Source organism: Ziziphus jujuba, chromosome 4, assembly GCF_031755915.1.
Source record: "Ziziphus jujuba cultivar Dongzao chromosome 4, ASM3175591v1".
Classification (NCBI taxonomy): Eukaryota; Viridiplantae; Streptophyta; class Magnoliopsida; order Rosales; family Rhamnaceae; genus Ziziphus; species Ziziphus jujuba.
In genome coordinates, this window is record NC_083382.1 from 32,352,281 (window position 1) to 32,375,560 (window position 23,280).

General features: G+C 34.9%; 5 protein-coding genes across 7 annotated transcripts; 2 read left to right on the forward strand and 3 right to left on the reverse strand.

Moving 5' to 3' along the window:
- The first annotated feature begins 60 nt into the window (after positions 1-60).
- On the forward strand, positions 61-3,242 carry LOC107415251 (uncharacterized). Of its 2 annotated transcripts, XR_003055497.3 has the most exons (10): positions 61-226; positions 891-916; positions 997-1,081; positions 1,223-1,432; positions 1,996-2,115; positions 2,189-2,246; positions 2,343-2,416; positions 2,588-2,676; positions 2,748-2,948; positions 3,039-3,242. XR_003055497.3 is itself a non-coding variant. In XM_016023547.4 (9 exons), exons 1-9 carry the CDS (start codon positions 155-157, stop codon positions 2,815-2,817), a joined length of 804 nt encoding a protein of 267 aa, XP_015879033.2. In that variant the 5' UTR covers positions 61-154; the 3' UTR covers positions 2,818-3,022. The 2 variants fall into 2 exon arrangements, 1 of the variants encoding a protein (XP_015879033.2); XM_016023547.4 differs by lacking the exon at positions 3,039-3,242 and having other exon boundaries at positions 2,748-3,022.
- On the reverse strand, positions 3,210-4,160 carry LOC107415252 (small heat shock protein, chloroplastic-like). The gene is made up of 2 exons (XM_016023548.4): positions 3,762-4,160; positions 3,210-3,655 (listed from the first exon to the last, which is right to left on the reverse strand). Exons 1-2 carry the CDS (start codon positions 3,973-3,975, stop codon positions 3,237-3,239), a joined length of 633 nt encoding a protein of 210 aa, XP_015879034.2. The 5' UTR covers positions 3,976-4,160; the 3' UTR covers positions 3,210-3,236.
- Positions 4,161-4,602: 442 nt separating this feature from the next.
- LOC107415212 (uncharacterized) lies at positions 4,603-6,514 on the reverse strand. Of its 2 annotated transcripts, none has more exons than XM_025072353.3 (4): positions 6,358-6,514; positions 5,520-5,627; positions 5,173-5,232; positions 4,603-5,045 (listed from the first exon to the last, which is right to left on the reverse strand). In XM_025072353.3, exons 1-4 carry the CDS (start codon positions 6,487-6,489, stop codon positions 5,034-5,036), a joined length of 312 nt encoding a protein of 103 aa, XP_024928121.2. In that variant the 5' UTR covers positions 6,490-6,514; the 3' UTR covers positions 4,603-5,033. The 2 variants fall into 2 exon arrangements, with proteins under 2 accessions (XP_024928121.2, XP_024928120.2); XM_025072352.3 differs by having other exon boundaries at positions 5,168-5,232.
- Positions 6,515-9,411: 2,897 nt separating this feature from the next.
- LOC112491209 (myb-related protein 315) lies at positions 9,412-10,650 on the reverse strand. The gene is made up of 3 exons (XM_025072351.3): positions 10,499-10,650; positions 10,247-10,376; positions 9,412-10,160 (listed from the first exon to the last, which is right to left on the reverse strand). The coding sequence occupies exons 1-3, from the start codon at positions 10,629-10,631 to the stop codon at positions 9,506-9,508; spliced, it is 918 nt and encodes a 305-aa protein (XP_024928119.2). The 5' UTR covers positions 10,632-10,650; the 3' UTR covers positions 9,412-9,505.
- Positions 10,651-16,180: 5,530 nt separating this feature from the next.
- Positions 16,181-22,551, forward strand: LOC107415259 (glycosyltransferase family 92 protein RCOM_0530710). Its single transcript, XM_060816440.1, has 9 exons — positions 16,181-16,993; positions 17,130-18,665; positions 19,816-20,089; positions 20,324-20,406; positions 20,801-20,952; positions 21,108-21,157; positions 21,282-21,356; positions 21,438-21,898; positions 22,478-22,551. The coding sequence occupies exons 1-9, from the start codon at positions 16,858-16,860 to the stop codon at positions 22,534-22,536; spliced, it is 2,826 nt and encodes a 941-aa protein (XP_060672423.1). The 5' UTR covers positions 16,181-16,857; the 3' UTR covers positions 22,537-22,551.
- Positions 22,552-23,280: the final 729 nt, after the last annotated feature.

A 23,280-nucleotide genomic window follows, 5' to 3' on the forward strand; every position in this document is an offset into this window, starting at 1 on the left:
TTGATTGGTGGAAGGGCCGTGGCGGTCCTTCACCCCCCATGATGCGAAGATACACAGAGTGCTTCAACGCTCCAAAAAAAAAAAAAAAAAAAAAAAAGACACTGCAGAAAATGGCGTCTTGATGTGGTGAAGAAGACGAGTAGTCAAAACGAAGATGGTGAGAGGGTCGTCCAAATGGGTCGCTCCTTTCTTCCTCTGCTTGTTGCTTTCACTCCACAAAATTCAGGTTTTTCCTTTTCTTTTTTTTTTTTTTTTTTTTTTTTTTTTTTTTTTTTTTTTTTTTTACTTTCTTTGGTTGCATGTGCACTAATCAATCTATGTTCTTCATGGGTTTGCATCTGTTTCTTTGATTTCTTTTCTTCTTCTTTTTTCCATGTAAATCAAAATTTTCGTAGTAGAATCTAAGAAAACCGAGAAATTGAAGCATATATATGCGATTGTTTTATATATCTCAATTGAGGAAACCAAATTAAGAATAATAACTTTCCTTAAACTGGCAGCTGGGTGTCCTTCAAAAGCAGCTAAGAATGTTTCTTCTAGGCTCAGTTTTGGTTAATAGATATATTTGAATCTGAAATTAGATAATAGGCTTGGAAAGTAGAAAACTTGACAATAAGCTTGAACTCCAATCTTTAAACAGCATGATCTAGTCAACTGTGAGAGGGTTCTAGATGAATAATTTTATGTTGTTTGCTTTTGTCTTTCTACAACTAAGCTAGCACCACAATTGGCAATGCGTGTGACGTGATAGTTGTTAATAAATAAATTTGCCTTTTTATCTTTAAATGGACAATAATTTGTCTGTCAATTTTGTTGTTGGGTCTCAAATTTAGATATCTAAATTTTACTTGATAGCCTTTATTAAATATAACCCATTTGTTTTGTTCCAGGGTCAAGAAGAATCTACAACTTCAAGGTACGGTGGCTATAATGTTAGATTTTAATTTCTGTGTATTCTAAATCAATGTCTATCTTTAATCTATGAATTTGAGACAGAACTCCAAAGCAAGAGCTGGGAGATGCTGTTGAGGTACATTGTTCAAGAGAAAGAAGTAGGGCAGCATGGAAAATAATTGAGGAGGTAGTGGAAAGAAATGTGCAATGGAGTTTTCCTTAATTACCCTCTTTTTCTTCTTCTTTTTTTAATTTTTTAATTTTTTTATTGTCAAGTCTGAATATTTGATTCAACATTAATAACAATTACTTTCATTGATTGTTGCAGTATTTGATGCCATTTGTAGACAAAGAACGGTATCAACTTTCCAGGAGGTGTAGGCTGCATCCTGATAATGACCTGTACAGAGATCAGGAACAGCATAAGATTCGTCTGGATATAAATGAATGGCAATGTGGATACTGCAAAAAAAGTTTCTATGAAGAGAAATATCTCGATAAGCATTTTGACAATAGGCACTACAATTTGCTGAACGTGGTAAGTCATGTTTTCCCTCTGGTTACATGTTTCTTCTCCCAGCATTGATGCTGACATGTACTGTTTCAGAAGAAATTTTTTTTAATATTTTACAACATTTTAGAAAAAGCATCAGCCTGGTAATCTGCATGTTAATATGCAAGTTAGCAACAACAATTTGCAGTTTGTTTCATGAACTGGGTATGCATATTATGAATCAGATGCATGTCTAGAGGTGGTAGGAACATCAATCCCAGATTTTATTGTATCTGGTGTTCTATATACTGATCTGGTAATGAACATTACAATGTTTCATTGGTCAATGCATAAGGGTTTTCGCTCATTTTTATGTAAAGTTCTTCCGGTTCACTTGATTTTATGCCTTATTTATTTTTAAGTTCTATTGTGCTCAGTGTTAGTTCGCACCATTCTGTCCTGCTGATGGTATGTACCTTGATCCAGTTGATTTCCTTAGCCTTATTGTTTTGCTACATTTCTTCCAGGCTTTAATTATAAGATTCTAATGTGATTCTAGGCACCCGTTTTGTCATTGTTAAATGGTATTTTCATTGTGCTGAATCCAGAGTCATAGCAGGTGCTTGGCAGATGTATGTGGAGCTTTGCATTGTGACCACGTGATGGATATTTCACTCAAGACCAAGTGCAATCCAGCTGCTGCTGCAAGAAATCATCTTCTGTGTGAGGTGGGTTCTGAATAATGTTCTAGCATTAGCATTTCAACATTCTTTATATTAATCATTTGTCATTGCCATGCAGAGTCTAGCTGATAGTTGTTTTCCTGTCAACGAGGGTCCTTCTGCAAGCCGCCTTCATGGTAGCTCTATGGTCTCTTCTCTCATAATTAAAGATTCATGACTAGTCATCTATAATCTTTTCATCTCATCATTACTTTTGAATTTTGATTCAACAGAGTTCTTCTTACGCCAATTCTGTGATGCCCACACTTGCAAGGGAAATCAGAAACCCTTCTCTCGAGGACGAAAGGTAATTGTCCAGATCCACATGATCATATTTATTTATCTTTTTAATGGAAGTCCTTACTGAAATAAAATCATAGTATGGAGGTGCAGTGAGCTTATATATAAATTAAACTATAAAGTTCTGTGGATAATTCTCTAGATTGATTAATATCCCTTTTGTTTCATATATGTACAGAAGAGGATGAATATCTTCTACCTCATCGTCTCCATTTTAACCATACTGCTGCTGCTGCTATTCTATACATACATGTACTTGTATCAGAGGTATTTATGTCCGTACTATTTCCCCCTCTAGGCATTTTTTGGATTGTTTTAACATGGCTTTTATGGTGCAGGGGTATTAAAAGGGGACCCCAAAAACTGATACGGGTCTCACAAAGTGGAAGGAAGAAAAAGCCCTCTTAGTTGGTACCACTTTTTCCTTCATAGCAAACAATGATAATTCGGCATTTTTTAATCTTCAGAAAGAGAGAACGCACTGTACATTCAGTTAGAATGACAGAAGATCGACCAAGTTCTATACCATTTTTTGTATTGTAAGCTTTCAATACAATTTCAGCAAAATTCGTTCACAATGCAAATCTGATATGTTGAAGATTTTATTTACAAATCCCTTTGGGATGCAGGTTTTTTTTGAATGCTTTCACCTTCCACAGGGATCACTGTGTTTGGGTTTACAACTATATTCCGACTGCCATCTGATTTTTCTATAGATATACATAATATACTGATTACCCTTCCAAGACTAAATTGTAAATTGGTCCTCTGACTAGTAAAATTGTAATTGAAAGTTCAAATTATGGAGCTGGAAAGTAGACTCTCATTTATTCTACGTTGATGTTAACAATTTTGCTTGTGATGGTGGCTTTTGGAATGGTTATATAAAGCACTCCATCTTTCACCTCTGCCTTGATCTTCTCAAACTCGATATTCTCTGGCAGTGCAATCCTGCTGTTGTACCTTCCAAAGCTTTTCGTAGGCCAAATTTCCTCCTCTGTGTGGTCCTTAGGCATTACCTTCTCTGCCTTCACCACAAGCATATTCTCTTCAACCCATACTCTGACATCATTCTTAGTCATACCTGGCATATCAAACCTGATCTTGTAGTCTTGCTCCCGTTCCTTTATTGCCCAAGGTGTTCTACGCTTTGTGGAAGTTAAAGGATCTTCTGTCAGTGTCAGGCTCTCCATCGTGTCCACCGTTTGTGGCACTGTTCTTGCTGTTGGATACCAATCCCATATCCCTGTAAAAAACGAACTTGAATTACTAAAACTGTCTTTTATTTTCAGATGCTCTGTTGTAATTGAAGAAATGCAATGCTAAGGCTAAGCTATTCAAAGGATGCTTACCTTTGAGGGGAGCCTGTGCTGATTGCTCGTTTGGCTGGAGTTGCTGCTGGGTCACCCCTCTTGAGCGAACCATGCTGTCTCTCCCTTCTCCTGCGTTGGCCTTTGCATGAGCATAGAAAGCTCTGCTGTTTGTTGGCGGCGAGGGTGGGAATTTAAGGATTCTAACATGTGATAAGGGAGTATGGACACCCAGAGTTGAGAGTGATGATGCCATTTTTGGCGTATCAGAGTTGCTGGAGGAATATCACAAACACTTTTAAGTGAAGCAAAACAACACAGAAAATCTATGTCCGAAGTGAAATTTATATGGGATGTTTTGGACATTTCCAGACATAAGATAAGATCTTGTGATTATGGTTTATTCCTCTCCCACTATTCTAGACCCCTCTAGACAACGATATATATAGGGACCTCGCTCGTCCTTATATGGGGAATGAGATAAAATACAGATTTTTCAAACATAAAAAAAAAAAAAAAAAAAAAAAAAAAAAAAAAAAACCATAACAATTATAAACTTTATTTGGTTCGGTCCCAACATCGAACTCCCCACAGTACTTTAAACAATATCAAAAATTAGCCTCCCTTGCCCCCTCGGATGCGAACTGTGACAATTTTCGTAGTTCTTAGCGCACCAAAGTTGTAATGATAAACTAGGATCTGTCATGTAAATTCCAACCCACGGTCGGCTTGAAATGCATTAAAAGGTGTGCTTTTTAACCCGCATGTTTTCATAAGCAATAGAAGCATCTTTAACAATGAGATTATAGAGATTTAATAATGCCTTTCTTCTTGTAGATTGCTTTCTCTTCCGTTCAGTATAATGACGAAAAAAATCAAAGGCTACGGAAAAAATAAAATTTACTAAAATTGAAACATTCCATAACTCAATTAAATTTCTTCAAAAGCAATCAACTGGTCTAAATCATATGTATATACAGCATGTAAAATACAGATAAAAGTGAAATTATATGGCATTGGAATTCCCTCACTGTGTGTTGAAGCAAAGGAGAAATCCAAACTAAACCTGTGCTGATGCTACAAGCCAACATGTTTTCTATATATGTATCATCTAATGATGACACTCCAATTCCAGCATTCGATAATCGATGGCAATCCAAAGGTTCAAGAAGGTTCAATCATTTCCTTCTAGTCGGCTCCCGGCTAAGCCCATACTTCCTCAACTTTTTGATATAATTTCTCATGAGACTGAATTTGTTGCTCCCTAGGTGATAGAAATAATCCCACGAATAAATCCCAGTTTTATGCAAGTCGTCAAAAATCAACCTGAAAACATTCATCCATACAACATTACTTCCCTGATTGTAAAACATCCACATATGCATGCAGTTTTGAGGACCAAGTTTAATCCTCAAAACCTTAAATATAATTTTAAGGTTTAACAGTACCTTACCCCATAGTTTCCTACAGGTTCTGCTGACATGATTCCAACGTGACGCCTACCAGATATCACCTGCTCTTGGTTGGGAAGGAGACAATCAGAAGAAGAAAAGGTATTGACTACTGACAGATTATGATATAAAAAAAAAATCTGGAAATTAGTTTACCTATTTGTTTGCTAACTATCCAATATTTGACATTGTTTAAGATTATTGGCATCAACCAGAAAGAATATTTAAAATTGTGGCAGTAATATATTAGTGAAACACTCGACCGACCACATTGTTTTCATTCAAAGAAACTATTAAAACGATTAAGAAATGACCAAAATAATTCATCACACAAGATAGAAGCAGTTACCTTTTCACCCCCAATTGACCTCAGCTTTCCATCAGCAGCTGGACTGTGTATTCTTAGGAATTCAGCTGACAAATTGAACACACTGCCATTGGAAAATTCCACCTTCACCTGAAATAAAAAGGTTCAGATTAAGATACAAAGATGATGATGGATTAAAGCCGTACAAAATAAATAAAATCATGACTCGCAAACCAACCAGAAAAAGACAGCATATTTATTAAACTTAATATTGCCTGTCATCATGCAGCAACGGGATGTTATCCTGTTGATGATTCAGTTAGTTCTTAATTCCAATGAATGAAATTTCTCTCAGAAGTAAATATGTGTTCATAGTCAGAAAACGTATAGTTTTGGCTGATTATATGTTTTGCAAATTCCGGTCCTTTTGGATATATGAAAAGATCTACTTAGCTGTACATACAAGATTTATCTGAAAAATTCAGAGAAAAGAACATTAATACATTGAATTTTTAGATTGTTTTGTTTTCCTCTACTCCGTTACATTGAAAAGTCTGAGCTTTACTAAGTTTTGTACAGTAAAACAGTTGATGTGTCCAAGGTTAGAATCACCTCACTTCCTATTTAAAATTTAAAAAACTCTTAATTCCTACTTAACAAAAAGTTAATGCCAAGACATAACCGAATAAGGCCCAATTGCAGAATTGATTGAAATAGAAATAAACCCAGAAACCCATTTAAGCTTTACAATCTAAGAAACAAACCCATTAAGGAAAACCAGAAAATTACAACAGAAGGTAAAATGGGCAACGCAAATTATTCAGAGGAATTGAAGCTTATATTGCGATTGGGACGAGACAGAGTAAAAGAAAAAGGTTACAGATTGAGGGGCTTCGAGAAAGAATTTGGTGAGGCGAGGAGCATCAACCATGGAGTGAATCCTCCGACTCACGCTCTGCATCGCTAACATTCTTCCCTTCCGATCTTCTCCTCCCTCGAGTCCGCTTCTCATGCCGAGCCGAGTTACCTTTGCCTCTTATACATATGTCTGGGCCATCTATTGAGGAAATGCATGTTGGGCCTAGAAATGGTCCAAACTTAAACAAATGAGCCAAATGGGCTTCATTGTGGCCCATATAGTTGGGCTTTTGGATGCCCAATAATGGCCCACTCAACTTCACATAGAATGAGCCAGATGTCTATTGGTTCCTGCGATGGGATAAAAACAATCGAAGCAAGTGTTGGAACATTCTAATGTCAAGCACTAGTATGGAGAAATTGATTGGCTGTCTAGTATCATCAATGTATTTATCTTTATAGTACTTAATGCATAAAAATAACATAAAAGAATCTTCTCTTAATCATGTTTTAAGCAAAGAAAGAAAAGAACTTTCGTAATGCTTCAACAACCTTTTCATGGCGTCTTGTTTGTCTCTTTGGAAAATACATACCATCAATATTTGTTATATGATATATATATTTGGTAGAAAATGGTGGTGGTAGTGATATCTTACCAGGCAGCTGAATTAATAATACCAACTTGATGCCAATCTATTAAGTGGGTTTATGCATAATATAAATGCAACCTGAAGTGGAGCCTACAAGAGCTTTGTATTGCAAAGGCAAAGCTAATTACTAATTAATTAGTTGATTGGGATTTAAGTAAGTTACACCCTTTTTCTCCATCACCGACAGCAGGTTGCCTTTCTTTTCTATTAATTTTGCTTTTTGGAATGGGAATCACACTTTTCAAAACAGACCAAAATATTACCATAATTATATATTCCAACTATTCTAATACTACATTTAGAAAGAACCAAACAGTACTATACTAGTTATTTTACACTCATGCAAAAGTGGTAGGTGGCAAAAGCAAGCTTATTATAGAAAATATGTATATATAAATATGTGTATATATATATATATATATAGACAGAGAGAGAGAGAGAGAGAGAGAGAGAGAGATGCTATAGCAGTGTGACGAAATTGCAATCAAGTTGAGAAAAGTTTACTGAAACGTGAATTGACTCATTTGATGGGATAAACTGAAAAAGTCTATATGTATTAAAATCCAATAAAGATTCAAAATAAAATAAAATATATAAATAAATAAAAAATAAAAAGAGAGTATGTTTTTATGTAAGCATGAATGGAATGGCTATGTTTATACTTGCTGAGGAAAAAAACATTTGGTGGAAGATGATATGATCAGTCATCCCTACAAAGCACAAATGTAGTAGAGATTATAGGGTGGAATATAACATTATATTTATTAACTAACGGAGTGATTTTACACTATCACTACAAAATTTAATAATTACATTACATTCTACATCTAATTATTTTTAATTCAATTTTTACTACTTACACCAATAAATTGTATCTTATTTATTCTTAAATATAATTAAATATATTCACTATGTCAATTTTACCCTCCATTCCCTTTTGAGTGCCTTAATTCCCACATCAATCTCTCCTTATTCATCCTCAACCTTGTGAAGAGAGACAGATTTAATTGCCTACATTATAAGGCTTAACTCTACTTTTTCTTATAGGAGTTTGAGTTTCAATGAAAAAACAAGCCTTTCTTCAAATATACCTAAACGAACAATTTCACATATTATTGAATTTCCATTTAGCTTATATAGCCGGAATCTAATTGTTTATTCCAATATACAAAATCCAGCCGGAATCTAATTGTTTATTCCAATATACAAAATCCAGATAAGTTCAAATAATCCAAGTTATGTATACAAAGTGAGTTAATTGAGTTTTCGCTTTGGTTTATATAATTCAAATTCAATTGTTTTCTCCAATATAAATAATTTGGACGAAATCAAATTCTCCAAATTATATACTAGATCATAGTGTTTTCTCCAATATATATATATATATACCTAAATGAGTTTAACTCACCTAAGTTATATAATTTGGATACAATTGGCTTTTCCATTATGCATAACCCTCTTAAGTGAAAATCATCCAAACTATATATACCTAACAACTTTAGCCTTTCCATTCCATTTTTTCCAATTTATAAAGCAATTCATGTGAATAACAAATATAATGAAAATTAAGGAAACAAAATACAAACAGAACAAATAAATCATTAAAAAATGTTAAACAGGGTTGAAATTAATGATTTTTATATTTGTCTATCTTTTTTCTCTTGATTCTAAATTTCATTGTCTCTATTTTCATTTTTCCTAAACCTTGATTATAGTGTACATAGATTTTATTTTTATTTTATTTAAATATTTAAAGGTATTTATGACCTTTTATTAAAAAATATTTTTGAAATATGAAAATATAATTAAAAATATAGCATAGTGATTAAATTTGGTGGCAACCACCCTTAATTCACATATAATTCATTAATGCAGTCTTAGTGCTAGTTTGTCTGCTGCAGATGCATGCACGTAAACAAAACCACAGAGGCTGATGTAATTAGGCCTCTTTTATTAATTAATTAATTAAGTTTTTAGGACAATAATCTACACTCATTAATTTCCTTCATTTGCTCAAATTTTACATATAACAATTAGGATTTTTTTTTTTTAAAGGAATATTTATTTAGTAGTACACACTTGTTTTATGGAACCAAAAGAAGTAAATTTTGGAGAGACTTCATTATGATGTATGAAAGGAAACAAGAAAAAGTAACCTCATCATTGATACCGGGTCATTCAAGGCATATCAAACTTTTCAAGCCCCCTCGGGTCGGATATTGAGGAGCTCTCAAACTCACTGATAGTGAAAGACTGAAGAAATTAAATCACAATGCATGACCAAAACAGGACATTAAGCATAAAACCATCATAGACCAAAAATATCATTATTTCAAAGATTTGGATAGGGAGAATCAAATTTAAAAAGGCAAAAGCAATAACATATACAGACAGAATTAGCAGTTTCTGGTTGATAATCACTCAAATATCAGAATTAGAATCTACTTATATATAGACTTTAAATATTTGTAACATATACTATTTATCACTCCAATTTGATGAAGAAAAGTAGAGGCAAGTTTATAAAGGTGGATATGAGGTTAAATATTGGCTATATTTTTCAAAGAACAAAAGGTCTTGTTCCAGGGGATTATTGAAGCCAATATCCCATGACAGTATGGAATTGGAATCCATAGTAGTACTATCCGCCCATTGTTGCAGAGAGTTATCTTCATGGATAATGGAGGATGATTCAACTATTGAAGAAGGGTTGTTGGAATATTCTTCCAGAGAAAACGAAGAACTAGTGTATGAAGTAGTGGTGGTGGTGTTGGTATTGGTTTCTTGGTGATCGATCATCCATGGCAATCCCAAATTGAAATTCCCACACAGCATCTCATAACTCTCCAAAAGTTCATTAGTTGTTTCATCCAAAGAATTGAGCTCAACTGAATTCCTCTTTTTCTCATTTGTTTCAGGACTCACTCTCTTGGCATGACCAATATCCTGTCGTCCTACTTTAGCTTCTTCCAAGCTATTTTCTTGTCCATGGTCCGAAACCGTGACCTCTTTTTTCGCTTCATCATCATCATCATTTTCTTTTTGCAACTCAGTGGAATTGTGAGGTACAGGGTCTAGACCAAGGAGCTTCAATCTCTTTTTGATTCTAGTATTCCAGTGGTTTTTAATCTCATTATCTGTGCGACCAGGAAAATGTGCAGCAATCTTAGACCACCTGCAAATGGTACTTTTTTTTTCTATGAGGTTCTAAGGTGGCAGGAATATATATTAATTTTCCAATTAGTAAATTAATTAATTTACCTGTTACCTAGACGCGAATGTAATTGAATAATTTGATCCTCTTCCATTTCTGTAAAAGCACCTCTTTTAAGATCTGGTCTCAGATAATTGATCCATCTTAATCTGCAGCTTTTCCCACATCTTAGCAAACCTATATACAAAGAACATATAAAGAAAGTGTCATTAATCCCACATAATGAAAATTCAGATACTATTTGGAGGAGGTGGTGATGATCAAAAAAAAAAAAAAAAAACAAAAAAAAAAAAACTTACCAGCAAGCTTAGGAACCATTCTCCAGCAATGGATACCATTGTTGAGGATAAAGTTGACAAGCTTATGATCTTCCTCAATTGTCCATGGACCTCTCTTCAATCCAACCTTGTCACAGCAAGGTTGTCTTCCCATATTTTTTTTTCTTTTTTTCTTTTTTTTTTTTTTTTTTTGGCAAAAGGCTTTTAGCAAGAGAAAAAAAAAATTCCTTGAGCTGGCAAAAAAATGGGGGTGCTTATAAAGGAGCTTGTAATCCAAGGCAAAGATGCTGCCAGGTCATTCAGGCATAAAAAAAGCAGGATGTTGTATAAGGGGGGAGAGAAATGATTGATTTGGAAAGCATTTTATGTTGAATAGATAAAAAAGGCATGGAGGGCTTTGTCATTATAAAAATTTGGTTCCTATGGAGACAATGGAAAAGGTCCTATAACATTAGTTTTCTGGGAAATTTACAGGAAAGAAAAAAGAATACCAGACGTGGGTGATTGGTCGTCCTCGTTGACATTACTTTACTTTTTTTATTTTCATTGGTTTTAATTTATATAAAATCCAAATATTAAAGATTATGAAGCTTGATATATATGATTCCTTTGTCGCTTGAAGGCTGGCCATTTTTGTCGTTGGAGGCAACTCTTTCATCTTTTTAGATAGTAGTGGAGATGCTTTCACCATTTTATGGAAGGTGTTTGATAAATTCCAAACATGGATTCGCTTGGGAACTACTAGTAAACCATAAAAATTTATATGAACCAAACTTGTAAGTTTGCAACAATATCATATGTGTATAATTAACTTCATTAATTGTCATCGTTTTATTAATTAAATTTATAGACTAGAAAAGTACACAACCGATAGAAAACAAAACTTTTTTTCGTAGAATCTTAATCCAACAAACAATAAATCTGATTCTTAATCATCTTTTTAATAGCATTTCTCTGCTTAGCTTGCAGTTAGTTCCTCAGCTATTTTATCAGTTTTTTAATAGAGATATGAGACTTGTAAATTCATCTGCATTTGCTGAAGATACTGCCGTGCTTTTGCCAAGTTGTATAGTTTTTTTTTTCCTAAAAACAAATGCAAAAACCAATCCGCTTCACTTCCATATTATTATATTATTATGATTATAACTTGTTTTTGTCTTGGAAGCTACTTTATTAAGACTTTAATTATCTTTCACTGAAGGACAAAGAACAAAAAAAGAATTCCATTTTGTCATAAAGCACTCCAAAAATGACTCAGCAAAATCATGCACTTTTATGTATGTTTTACAATTCATTAAGCTTGTGAGAAGGGAAACTATTAGGAGATGTAATGAAGGACTTAAGACTTGCTACATACCCAGGGACCCTTTAGAAAAGTGATCAGAAAGGAAAAGCATTAGAGGAGGGCCGTAACAATCTCCACATTAGGAGACAACAGGGTCACTTGTGTTAGATGATTTAAAATACAAATCATAACCCATTTTTTAGGAGCATATATATATACATATAATGGTCAAAATAAAGTACAAAAACAAATTTAACCCAACAAAGTTTCTATTCTAAATTAAAAATTTAGAAAGAATTTTGGGAAGAACCATAAATTTTCAAAGGAATATGAAAGATGTCATTATACATGCAACATTATGAACTAAGACAAGTATTAGAAATTAAAATAATGGAATTATTTCACTTCCAAGTATTTTTTTGGAGTATAAATATATATATATATATATATATATATATATATATATATATATATATATATATATAATGGTTAAAATAAGTACAAAAACAAATTTAACCCAACAGAGTTTCTATTCTAAAGTGAAAATTTAGAAAGAATTTTGGGAAGAACCATAAATTTTCAAAGGAATATGAAAGATGTCCCTATACATGCAAGATTATGAACTAAGACAAGTATTAGAAATTAAAATAATGGAATTATTTCACTTCCAAGTACATCCATCCATCCCCTCCATAGTGTATAAAATAATGTTATTGACCAAATAAACAATCATAGTATTTTGGTTCATGAATTAGAATATTCTCAATAATTTTTTTGAAATACAAAATTTATATACTCTGTGTTACAAAGACAATGATTTAATCAAAAGCCTTCAATTTCATTTGAACTCTTGAAATTAATAGTTAGAAATTTCTAATATTGTTTATAAGATTGAAATTTCGCAAAATCATTATAATTTTACAAAATCTTTATAATTTCTCGAAAGCTTTATTCTAAACCATTTTATAAACAATTTTTAGTTTTGGAGATTTAAAGTTCAAACTAAAATATCCTATAGGTTTTCTTGAACAATAGACATGATCATCAGACTAGTGAAACTAATATTTAGTAAGATATAAAGTACTAGTGAAACTTATATTTAGTAAGATATAAAGTTACCAAAACTATTACTTTTTTCCAAAATCTTTATTCTTAACCATTTTGAGATTTAGAGCTTTAAAGTTTAAAATAAAATATTCTAAAAAATTCCTGAACAATAAAGGTGATTATTAGACACTTGAAACAAATGCTTAGTAAGGTTCAATATTATCAAAACTTGTTTGCGAGGTCCAAAATTTTCAGAAACATTATAATTTTCTAAAATCTTTTTTTTTCTTTTTTCTCAACAATATTTATCGAATTCACTTTTCGATTTCCTGACTAAAAAAGAAAATGATTTTTAGAATTATAGCTTTAAGGTTCAAAATAAAGTATTATTTTAAAACTCAGGTGATTATATTTTAGTAGTGATGGATTAGGCCAAGTTGTGCTCTGAACCTTCCTAATTGGGATAGGAAGGGAACGAGGCATGTTTTGATTGAAACTAAAATTTGAATATTTTGTTTTTTTTTTTTTTTTTCCCCCAATTCAGTAATTATATTATATAAAATAAGAGGTCTTGTATATAATTGACAACGCAATTAGTCAATGCATTCCCTACTTCTTGTCCAATATTCATTTCTTTTTCTCTCTTTAAAAACTAATGTATTCATGCTGAGAATATTAGACGGCCAGATACAATCCTGGACATCATCATGTAAGTGAATTTTCAAAACCTAAATATTCTCCATTGGAGGAATATCAAGACCAATATCGCAATCCATGACATCATTTTGCAAGGAAGAAGTCCAAATTAAACACGTTTAGAAGATTCATTAATTGGCTGGTCACCCAAAAAATAAAAATAAAAAAAATAAAATAAATAAATAAAAAAAGATTGCCCTCAACTTTAAGGGCATATAACATCTTGCCAGAATGTCCGTCCCCAAACAGCAATGACAACTACTGCATTGGCATATCTATAAGAGAAAATACCTTCTTTTTTTTTTCCCATAACACCTATCAATTGGGCACAAAGACAAGAAGCATATTATTAAAAGAGATGCTTCCATATATATATATATATATATATATATATGTGTGTGTATATATATATATATATATATTTATATAAATCAACCAGTGAGTACCATAATATACATATATATATATATATATATAGCAAGTGTTATTAATCCATTTAGGAAAATATATACATATAAAGAACCAATTCTGTATAGGAAGAGTTTTGGTTCATGCATAGGAAGAGTTTGAGCTTGAATAGAATTCAGAATCATAACTTGGAATCTTAATTAAGATGGTAATCCAAAGGGGAATTTGACCCCGATACCCTTATTTGAAGGTCCTTAAAGATATCTACCCGTTTGGTTCTAAATTTTTTTATTTTGCCCTCATTTTTTTTATATTTCTAAATTATCTTTTCAATGTTAAAAAAAAAAGTTTAAGATAAAAAAGTGTTCTATTTTTCTGCTGAACCTGAACAAATTATGAAGAAAAGAGGAAGAGAAAAAGGAAATTCAATTGAGCCAAATAATTCATAATTATTTAGACAATCATGGCAGATGGACAATGCTAAGTAGCATAATTTGATTTGTTGGATTTTATATAGTTTCTACAAGGGAATAAATGAAGTTCAAGTAGCATAATGCAGTTTGAAAGCCAGTTCAAGCAAAAAAAAAAAAAAAAAAAAAAAAAAAAAGAGGTTCGAAAGCCAGTTATGTACCACAAATATGGGTGTGCACACATTATAAACACATGAAGTTTTATGTTTCTATAATTATTTTAGATGAATTTTCAGGTTTCTCAATTAGATCAAAAGCTCACCAAAGTCATTATCAACCTATATGCAGAAGATAGGAATTAATCAAGGGTTGCTAGTCATGTAATCACTACTACTACTTCCAATTCTCAATCTCACTCTTGACGTCATCGTACTCTTTCGACTACTCCAAACAGTATGCCCTCCCCCATGTAAACTCATCCACTTCGTCCCTGCCAAAGTAACGATTTATGCAAGCCCTGCACCGATCTTGGAAAGACATTTTTGTTGCAGTCACTCCTTTTTCTTTTTTGCTTTTTTCTTGCTTGCTGTTTGCCTTGGTTCTCCTGCTCTGTTTTTTTTTCTTTTTTCTTTTTTAATTTCTTCCTCCTCCAAAATTGCAAGGGATATTGAGTTGCAGAAGATGAAATTTAGGATCTAGGGTTTGAGAAAAAAGAAAAAAAGAAAAAAAAAAAAAAGACTTTCACGTTATTTTTAATTTTTATTAAGGGTAGAATAGGTACATCAGGGCAAAACAAAAAAGATTTGAGAGTGGAAAGTAGTTTTCGTTAATGTCTTTCAAATATAGGCATTGACCAAATTCCCCTAATCGAAATTGTAACCTAAGAAAGATGGACGACAGTTTTGGAAAATTGAAGATGAAATTAATTCAAGCCCACTTAAGGCCCAAAGTTCCTTGCCTAGCCCATGTAAATTTGGGCATAGACTATGTAAAGTTTGATTGCCATGTCGCATCCATGAAAAATGATAGACTTATTTCAATGTCTATCTATTTATGTGCGTTATGTATATTATCATTTGGACAAAATGTCTACCTCTATACATTATATACCATTTCACCAATATATATATATATATATATATATATATATATCAGAGCCACCATTTTTATTGTTTTTCTATGAATTTCCAGCGGCATATTAAAATATTAAATATATGACGAATTAACAATAATTATTAGTAATAATTTAAAATTTTAAATTCAAAATTTGATATTGAAATTCTTGCATGGCAATTTTTTTATTATTAAAAAAAGACATGACAATTGTCAGGATAAGAATAAAGAAACCGATAAAAAGGCAGCTGATTTCTACGATTTTTATTCTGGGAACATAAAGAGGAATGCGGAAATTTTAATGAATTTGGCAGAGTTGAAATTGATTGAAAATGAATACCACCTTGTTCCACTCTTTTTAACTTTCTTGCGAAAGGCTAATATAAAATAAAAATAAAGCGCTAAAGAAATGTAAGAATCTAATCCAGAGCGGGTGTTCAAAAACATTTGCCGTATTACAATTGGCTAAGTGGTTTACGTAAGAAATTGAAAGTGTACCGGTGAGCATGACAGAAGTAATAATTAAGCTGTTTAAAGAAAATAATTAATAGTAAATTATTGAACGGGTACAGATTCAGGTGATTCCGGAAGTGGGTCCACTTTCATTGCCACCTGTTTCGATCCAGTTCAATCTGTACACTTTTAAGATCATCTTGATGTTTCTGTACCATCCTGCTGCCGGTTGCACTCTAACTCAACCCTTTCGGGAACCTTCTTCATAAGCGCCACGCTGTTAAAAAAAAAAATAAAAAGTGCATTCTCAGGTGGACCCCACTGTGTTTCCCATAAAAGTAAAAATGGTGGACCCCATTGATTGACATGATGATCAGAGAGTGGAGGGATGACGAAGCCCAATACTCTGCATGAACGACCATCGTAAGTTTTTGCAGCAAACCCAACCACGTCGTTTAATGGAGGAAGAGGAAGAAGAGCCAGGAGGAGAGTGCAGGTTCTGAACGACATGTTAACGACCGCATATAAACCGACACGAACGGTCGACTCAACAATATGGTGGGCCCCCACTATCTCCTCTCTCACTCTCTCTTCTCCTCTCAAAGCGGCAACAACTTCCGATTAACACTCTCTCTCTCTCTCTCTCTCTCTCTCTCTCTGTGCCTTCGGCTTTGGCTTTGGCTTTGGCTTTGGCTTTGGTTTTGGCTTTCCTTTTCCTACTCCTCTCTCTCTCTCTCTCCCTCTCTCTCTCTCTATCTCTCACTTTCCTTGAAAGCCTTTTAGTGCTTTGCGCTAGAAGATAACCAAAGAAAAAGATTTTCATTATTTTTTTATTTTTATATAAAATCAAAATCCAGAAATAATAATAATATTAGTATTATTTTTAATGAATCGAAAGGAAGAACAAGTAGAGTATTTAGTGGGATTTTTGGGTTGCTTTTCTGGGCCGGCTTTGATAGCGGGGCCAAATGAAGGACCGTAGGAAAAGAAGCAGCGGCGACGTCGTTTCCTGGAGCAGGTTCTTCTGGTGCACGCTTTTCGTCGTCTTCACCTGCGTTCTCTTCACCGGTTTCACCTTTTCCTCTTTTCGCTTCCTCTTCGGTGGTACTTACACTACCTTCATCTCTCTCTCTCTCTCTCTCTCTCTCTTTTATTTTTTATTTTTTATTAATATTTGGATTTTATATTATTATTATTATTTTTGAAAAGAAAAAAAACTCTGTCGTGATTGTTTGAATAGAAACGCTTCAACCTGTTCTGGTGTTACCATGGCGAGCTCCGCAGATGGAAGCTATCTCCGGCGATTCTCCGGTCAAAAAGCCCTACATCTCCATCCGAGAAATAGTATTGCTTCCAGATCAAGCACTCGTTTTCCTAAATTGTCCACCACCGGCTCGCTTATTTACCAAAGATGACCTCCACTGCGTTTATTTCCCGGCTAATGACTCCTCCTCCTCCCAGCGTCGTCTCAAGAAGCTGCCTAGGGAAGTAGACGGTGATGATCCCGAAAACCAAATCGTAAGGTGTCCGCTTCAACCACGTGGCTTCACTGTGGCGGTTGCTTTGAAACCCAAGGGCGAACTCCCATCTGGTCCTTCCCATAGGTGGAACTCGCTGGCTTATGAAGCTCTGATCGACCGCGACAACACCACGATAATCTTCGTCAAAGGCCTTAATCTGAAGCCTGAAAGAGTCTCCAATGCATCGAGATTCGAGTGCGTCTACGGCTGGGATTTCAGGAAGCCGAAGTTTCTACTAAGAACCGAGGTGGTGTCGATCGCCCAAGAGATCGTACGGTGCAAAACGCCGCTGAGTGTTCTGAACGCCCCACAGAGAGCCAACAGTTCGGTAAAGGTCTCCGTTAGAATTAAAGGCAAGGGAATACTCCCCAGCATAGCCCGCCCGATTTCACGAACCGAACCGAACCCGCAAACCCGGAAAAGCCACGAGATGTGCGTTTGCACCATGGTTCGGAACCAGGGTCGGTTCGTAAGGGAATGGGTCAAGTACCATGCGGAAATGGGTGTCGACCGCTGGTTCATCTACGACAACAACAGCGACGACGACATCGATTTCGTCATCGAATCCCTAGTCAGCGCCAATTACAACGTGACACGTCACGTTTGGCCGTGGATTAAGACCCAGGAAGCTGGGTTCGCCCACTGTGCCCTCAGGGCCAGGGATTCCTGCAATTGGGTCGGGTTCATCGACGTGGACGAGTTCTTTCACTTGCCGTCGGGTCTATTCCTCCACGACGTCCTCCACAACCAATCAAAATACGCTAACATCGCCGAGCTTCGCGTCTCGTGCTACAGCTTCGGACCGTCGGGGCTGAAGCACGTGCCACCGCAGGGGGTTACGGTGGGATACACGTGCCGATTGGCGGCGCCGGAGAGGCACAAGAGCATTGTGAAACCGGAGGCGCTGAACTCGTCGTTGATAAACGTGGTCCACCATTTCCATCTGAGAGATGGGTTTAGGTACGTGAATATGGATAAGGGTGAGATCGTGATCAACCATTACAAGTACCAAGTTTGGGAGGTTTTCAAGGAGAAGTTCTACCGGAGAGTAGCGACTTACGTGGCGGATTGGCAAGACGAACAGAATGTTGGGTCCAAGGATCGAGCTCCGGGTTTGGGTACTCGGGCCGTGGAGCCTCCTGATTGGTCCAGTAGATTCTGTGAGGTCACGGATACGGGTTTGAGGGATCGGGTCCTTACCAATTTGGTTGACCCGCAGACGCATCTTTTGCCTTGGCAAGAGGTTGAAAAGCATAGCAAGAAAAACAGAACCAGGAGGAGGAGGAGGAAGCATAGAGGCTTTTAATCGTTTCTTATAGGAAAAATATGCATTCTTTTTTACCTAAAAGAGTATATATGTATGTAAATTTATGGTATTAGAGATAATGGATTTTAGCGGGCTCTTGATTCTTTTTTGTAGATAGAATTAATAACACAATTACAGAAGAGATAAAAAAGCTTGCAATGTGTAGTGGGTGTATATATAATTTTGACAAATTACTATTATTATTATTATTGTTATTTTTTTTATATATAATTTGCATAATGCTGTAGTATTGGTTTTTAGTATAACAATGAATAATGTATCGAAATTACTTTTTAGGATGTTTGAATTGGTTTATAACTTTTGATGGAGTTTGCTACTATCACAACCTCTATGGTTCACAACCTCTACGGCCAAGCTATTATCTATATAGATACATATATATATATATACATATTCAAATCGCAATTATCTTTTATCGTAATGATTAAAAAAAAAAAAAAAGTTCATCTCAATAATATCAATAGCTGCCAAATTAGTAAGCTCAGCAGGGAGGGTGTCCGGACTAACATCATCAAAATAAAGAATACAATCATAACTAATGGTCGTCTTAGTATCACCAAATCAGAACTAATTGTGATTTGAATATGCGACTTTTGAGGATTTTATAGAATATTTTTATATGGTTCCTAGGAGGAATGTGATCTTATTTGTATTATTATATAATATATATTTTTTTATAAAATATTATACTATCTTTTTCAAAAACATATGTAATTGTATTTCTATATATATATATATATATATATATGGAATTTTAGAAATTGTTTATTGTTATATCCAAAAAATTACATCTAAATTTTCCATATACTCTATAAAATCAGAATCGTCCCTGATATCATATTTTATTGTTAAATCCAAGCGTATCGCCATTGATTGATGGACACCGAAAGCAAGTGGTCCGAGTACTCATACAGTATACAGACTTCTGACAGCGAAATTATAGCCGTTACCAATGCGGAACTTGTAATTCAAAAATTAGACCGTTTGGCTCCGACTTCCTTCTCTCTCTTCCCATCTCTGCACGATAACACTTAAAAAGTTTTTTTCTCTTTCTTCTCTGATATCCAACAACTACCAAGAAAAATCCAAAATGGTGAGCGAAAACCCAAAACGGACTCCATCTGATTCAAAAAACCCACAAAAAGATTCAGACCCAACAGGTGGTGGCGGCCAAAACCAGAACGATGGTATATTCATCAGCCCCAGATTCAAATCCGTGGCTGCCATGGCCGGTTGGGACGAAGAGGCCCTCTTGACTGCGAGCCTCGTCGTCGATGACACGCCCGATCGGGAGTCTAAGCAGAAGAAACGCTCTGATTTGCTTTTCAAGACACCTCCGAGCAATTCAAGAAGGTGCCCTATCCCAATCACTTACAAAAGATTGGTGCTTTTCTTTTTAGTTTCTCGATTAAATCAAGTATGCGAATTTGTATTTTGGCCGCTGAGAACATCTAAGAAAAGAGAATTTATCCGGGTTTTAAATTTGCTATTGATTTGTACACTTTTTTTTTTTTTTTTTTTTTTGGTTCATTTTCTTGGAAATCATATTTAAATAAAGCAAAATTTATTCCATTGTCTATGTTTCAGAAAACGTAGAGCTCAAAGGCGGAGTCCAATTTCAAACCCTGTTGCTGTTCTTGACCTAGATGACGAAGAGATTACAAAATGTGGTATTGAATTTGTCTTTTTTTTATCTTCTGGGATTTAATTCGTTTTGCCTCTTTCTTTCAATCTTGCCTTACCCTTGATGGACAATGAATAATAATAGAAAACAAGATTCTAAGCATTGAAAAGATAAATGTAGAAGCTGCATTTATTGTATCGAACTATGAGAATTTGTACACATGTAAGCGAGGGTTATCTGTAACCCATCTGAAAAACACTAGGATTTCATAAGATAAACAGATTACAGTGGTTCACAAACTAACAGAGAAGTCATATTCAAACTTGTTAACAGTTTTGTGATACTTATCACTTGGCTATCCTTGCAAACATTTATTACTAATGACTGCTGAAAAGGGAAAGAAATTAACTACATTTTCCGGAATTATTACTAATGCACAGATACTGAAAAAGATAAAACGGAATCAACAAATGTTTCGAATGAAGAAAAGAAAACAGGAGAAGATAAATTAACTGAAGAAAGCTCTGGTGTTTCTTGCTCAAGCATGACTGTTCCTTGCATGGATAAACTCAAGGAAGAGCTTTCTTGCGCAGTAAGAGCCTTTTTTTTTTTTTTTTTTTGTTCAGACTCATACAGTTCGATACTTCAATTTTATGATAGAGAAAACTTGGTTTCTTTTTATTTCTGATTGTTTATTAAAGTGGTTTTTTTTTTTTTTTTTTTTTCTAATTATATTGGACTTCGCAGATTTGTTTGGAGATTTGCTATGAACCAAGTACCACTTCTTGTGGGCACAGGTAGACTCACAATCTTCTAGACATGGCCTTTTCACCATTTTTGACTCTCTTGGATTTTTATCTCTTTGTTGTTTCCTCTTGAGCCCCTTAATTTAATCCCCATTTTTGTTCTTCCTTGTCATAGTTTTTGTAGGAAGTGTTTGAGATCTGCAGCAGACAAATGTGGAAAGAGGTGCCCAAAATGCAGACAGCTGATCAGGTAAACTTTCGGCTAAATTTGCTGTTATTATCCAAATTCTAAGAATGGGCTGGGTTTCATACCAATCTCTCACTTTTGCAGCAACGGAAGGTCCTGCACCGTGAATACCGTTCTTTGGAACACTATACAACTTCTCTTTCCAGAAGAAGTTGAAGCAAGGAAGGCTGCTGGAGCTTTAAACAGTCGAGAAGCTGAGCGTCAAAGGCCAGAAAAGGAGTTCTTTAATAGTTACAGCAATCGAAGAACACAGGTAACAATGCCATCAAGCAGAGATGTTACGGCCATGAGAAGAAGAGCCATACCTAGTGCTGACATGGATGGTGAGCTTTATGTCAGAAGAAGAAGCCTTGTACGCCCTTCCAGGAGCAGTAGTAGAAGAGGGACAGTGGATCAAGATGAGGATGCTGCATTAGCTCTAAGGTTGCAGAGAGAGGAGTTTATGGAGGCCTTTGATGGGCAATCGTCTACTAGGAGGTCTCTTTCCATGGCTAGAGCGAACTTGAGAGCCATGGCATCTAGGGCCGTCAACCTTCGTGTTAGAGGTCAGCATGTATAGTCTAATATTTCCCATTAGATGGATTTTTTCCTCTTTCTCAGAAAGACTAGGCAACATGAATGCTGCGGGTTCCATTAGCCTCATTCTCTATTGCGTTAGCCACGTTTGTTGTATTAGTGGCTCTTAGTCCTCTGTACCAACTCCATATCTCTGAGACGTGTGCGACTACGGAGAGGGTGGTTAGCATTATTACTATTTCATGTTACTTCATGATATTATGAAAGCTAATTTCCTCCATATCATACATTTTTTCTGAGAGTTAAGAATTGAGATTAAAAATAATCCAATTTGAATGCACTTGCTTTCACTTTTTGGAATTTTTTACTTCTTTTCAACTTTCTAGAACACAAGCTTTTTTTGCCTGGGAATGAAATGAAGAAAAATCTCTCTTTCTATAGAGTAAAACCAACTGATTTAATTAGGAGAATAGTGTAGGCTTCCAGACAAAGCAGAAGTCGCATTAAAACAATGATATTGATACGCCAACGATACATTTCTTTTTAAGTAATAACTCACTAATTTCTTAATTTCATATTTGAGAATGGCCAATCCTATTGATGTACAGCTGGACCTAACCAAGAGCAGCAAAACGTTTTCTCATTGCCGTGGAGAGGTAGGACTTAGTATATTCGTACGCCATAGGCCAAGAGCAGCAAAACGTTTTCTCATTGCCGTGGAGAGAGGTAGGACTTAGTATATTCGTACGCCATATATAGAATCTGAGTTAAATTAAGGAAATACAGATTAGTTTACCTTTGACTTGGTTATTATGTATTATTTTAATCACATATGATATACCTGCTCTAGAGATCAAGTGGGAGAAAGGACTTTCTGAATGCCATTTGTGATTACATTATGCAATTTTCCTCACCCCCAAACTCCTCTATATATAGTGCTAAGAACCTGAGAGACTAATCACATTCATTTTATACCAACCCCTGAAAATGGTTATCACAAAGCCATGGGTTCAATTGGCTTTAATTTGCATGGTCTTTGCCATGTTTATAGCGGTGGCCATGTCTGACTCTAGCTGGCCTAATTCGCAGGCTAGCTCAGTTGCCTTGGAACCCACTCCACCTCCTAACACTGGCGCTGGAGGAGATGGTGGCTCTGCTGCTGCTGGGTTTTGTCCTCACCTTTTCACCACAACCCTGTTGCCTTCATTTGCATTCTTATTGCCCTTCTACCTCTCTGCCTTCTACTAGTGTTGGTTCAGTTTTTGAAATGTTTTATTCTGTTCTGCATATAAAAAGGAGGGAATGGTGGAATCTTCAAGCTATGGGAGATTGAAGATTAATAGTCCTTCATCAGTATTTTGATTACATTTAATTAGGGTGTTGTTTTCCATTTCAACTGTTGTTGGTCAAA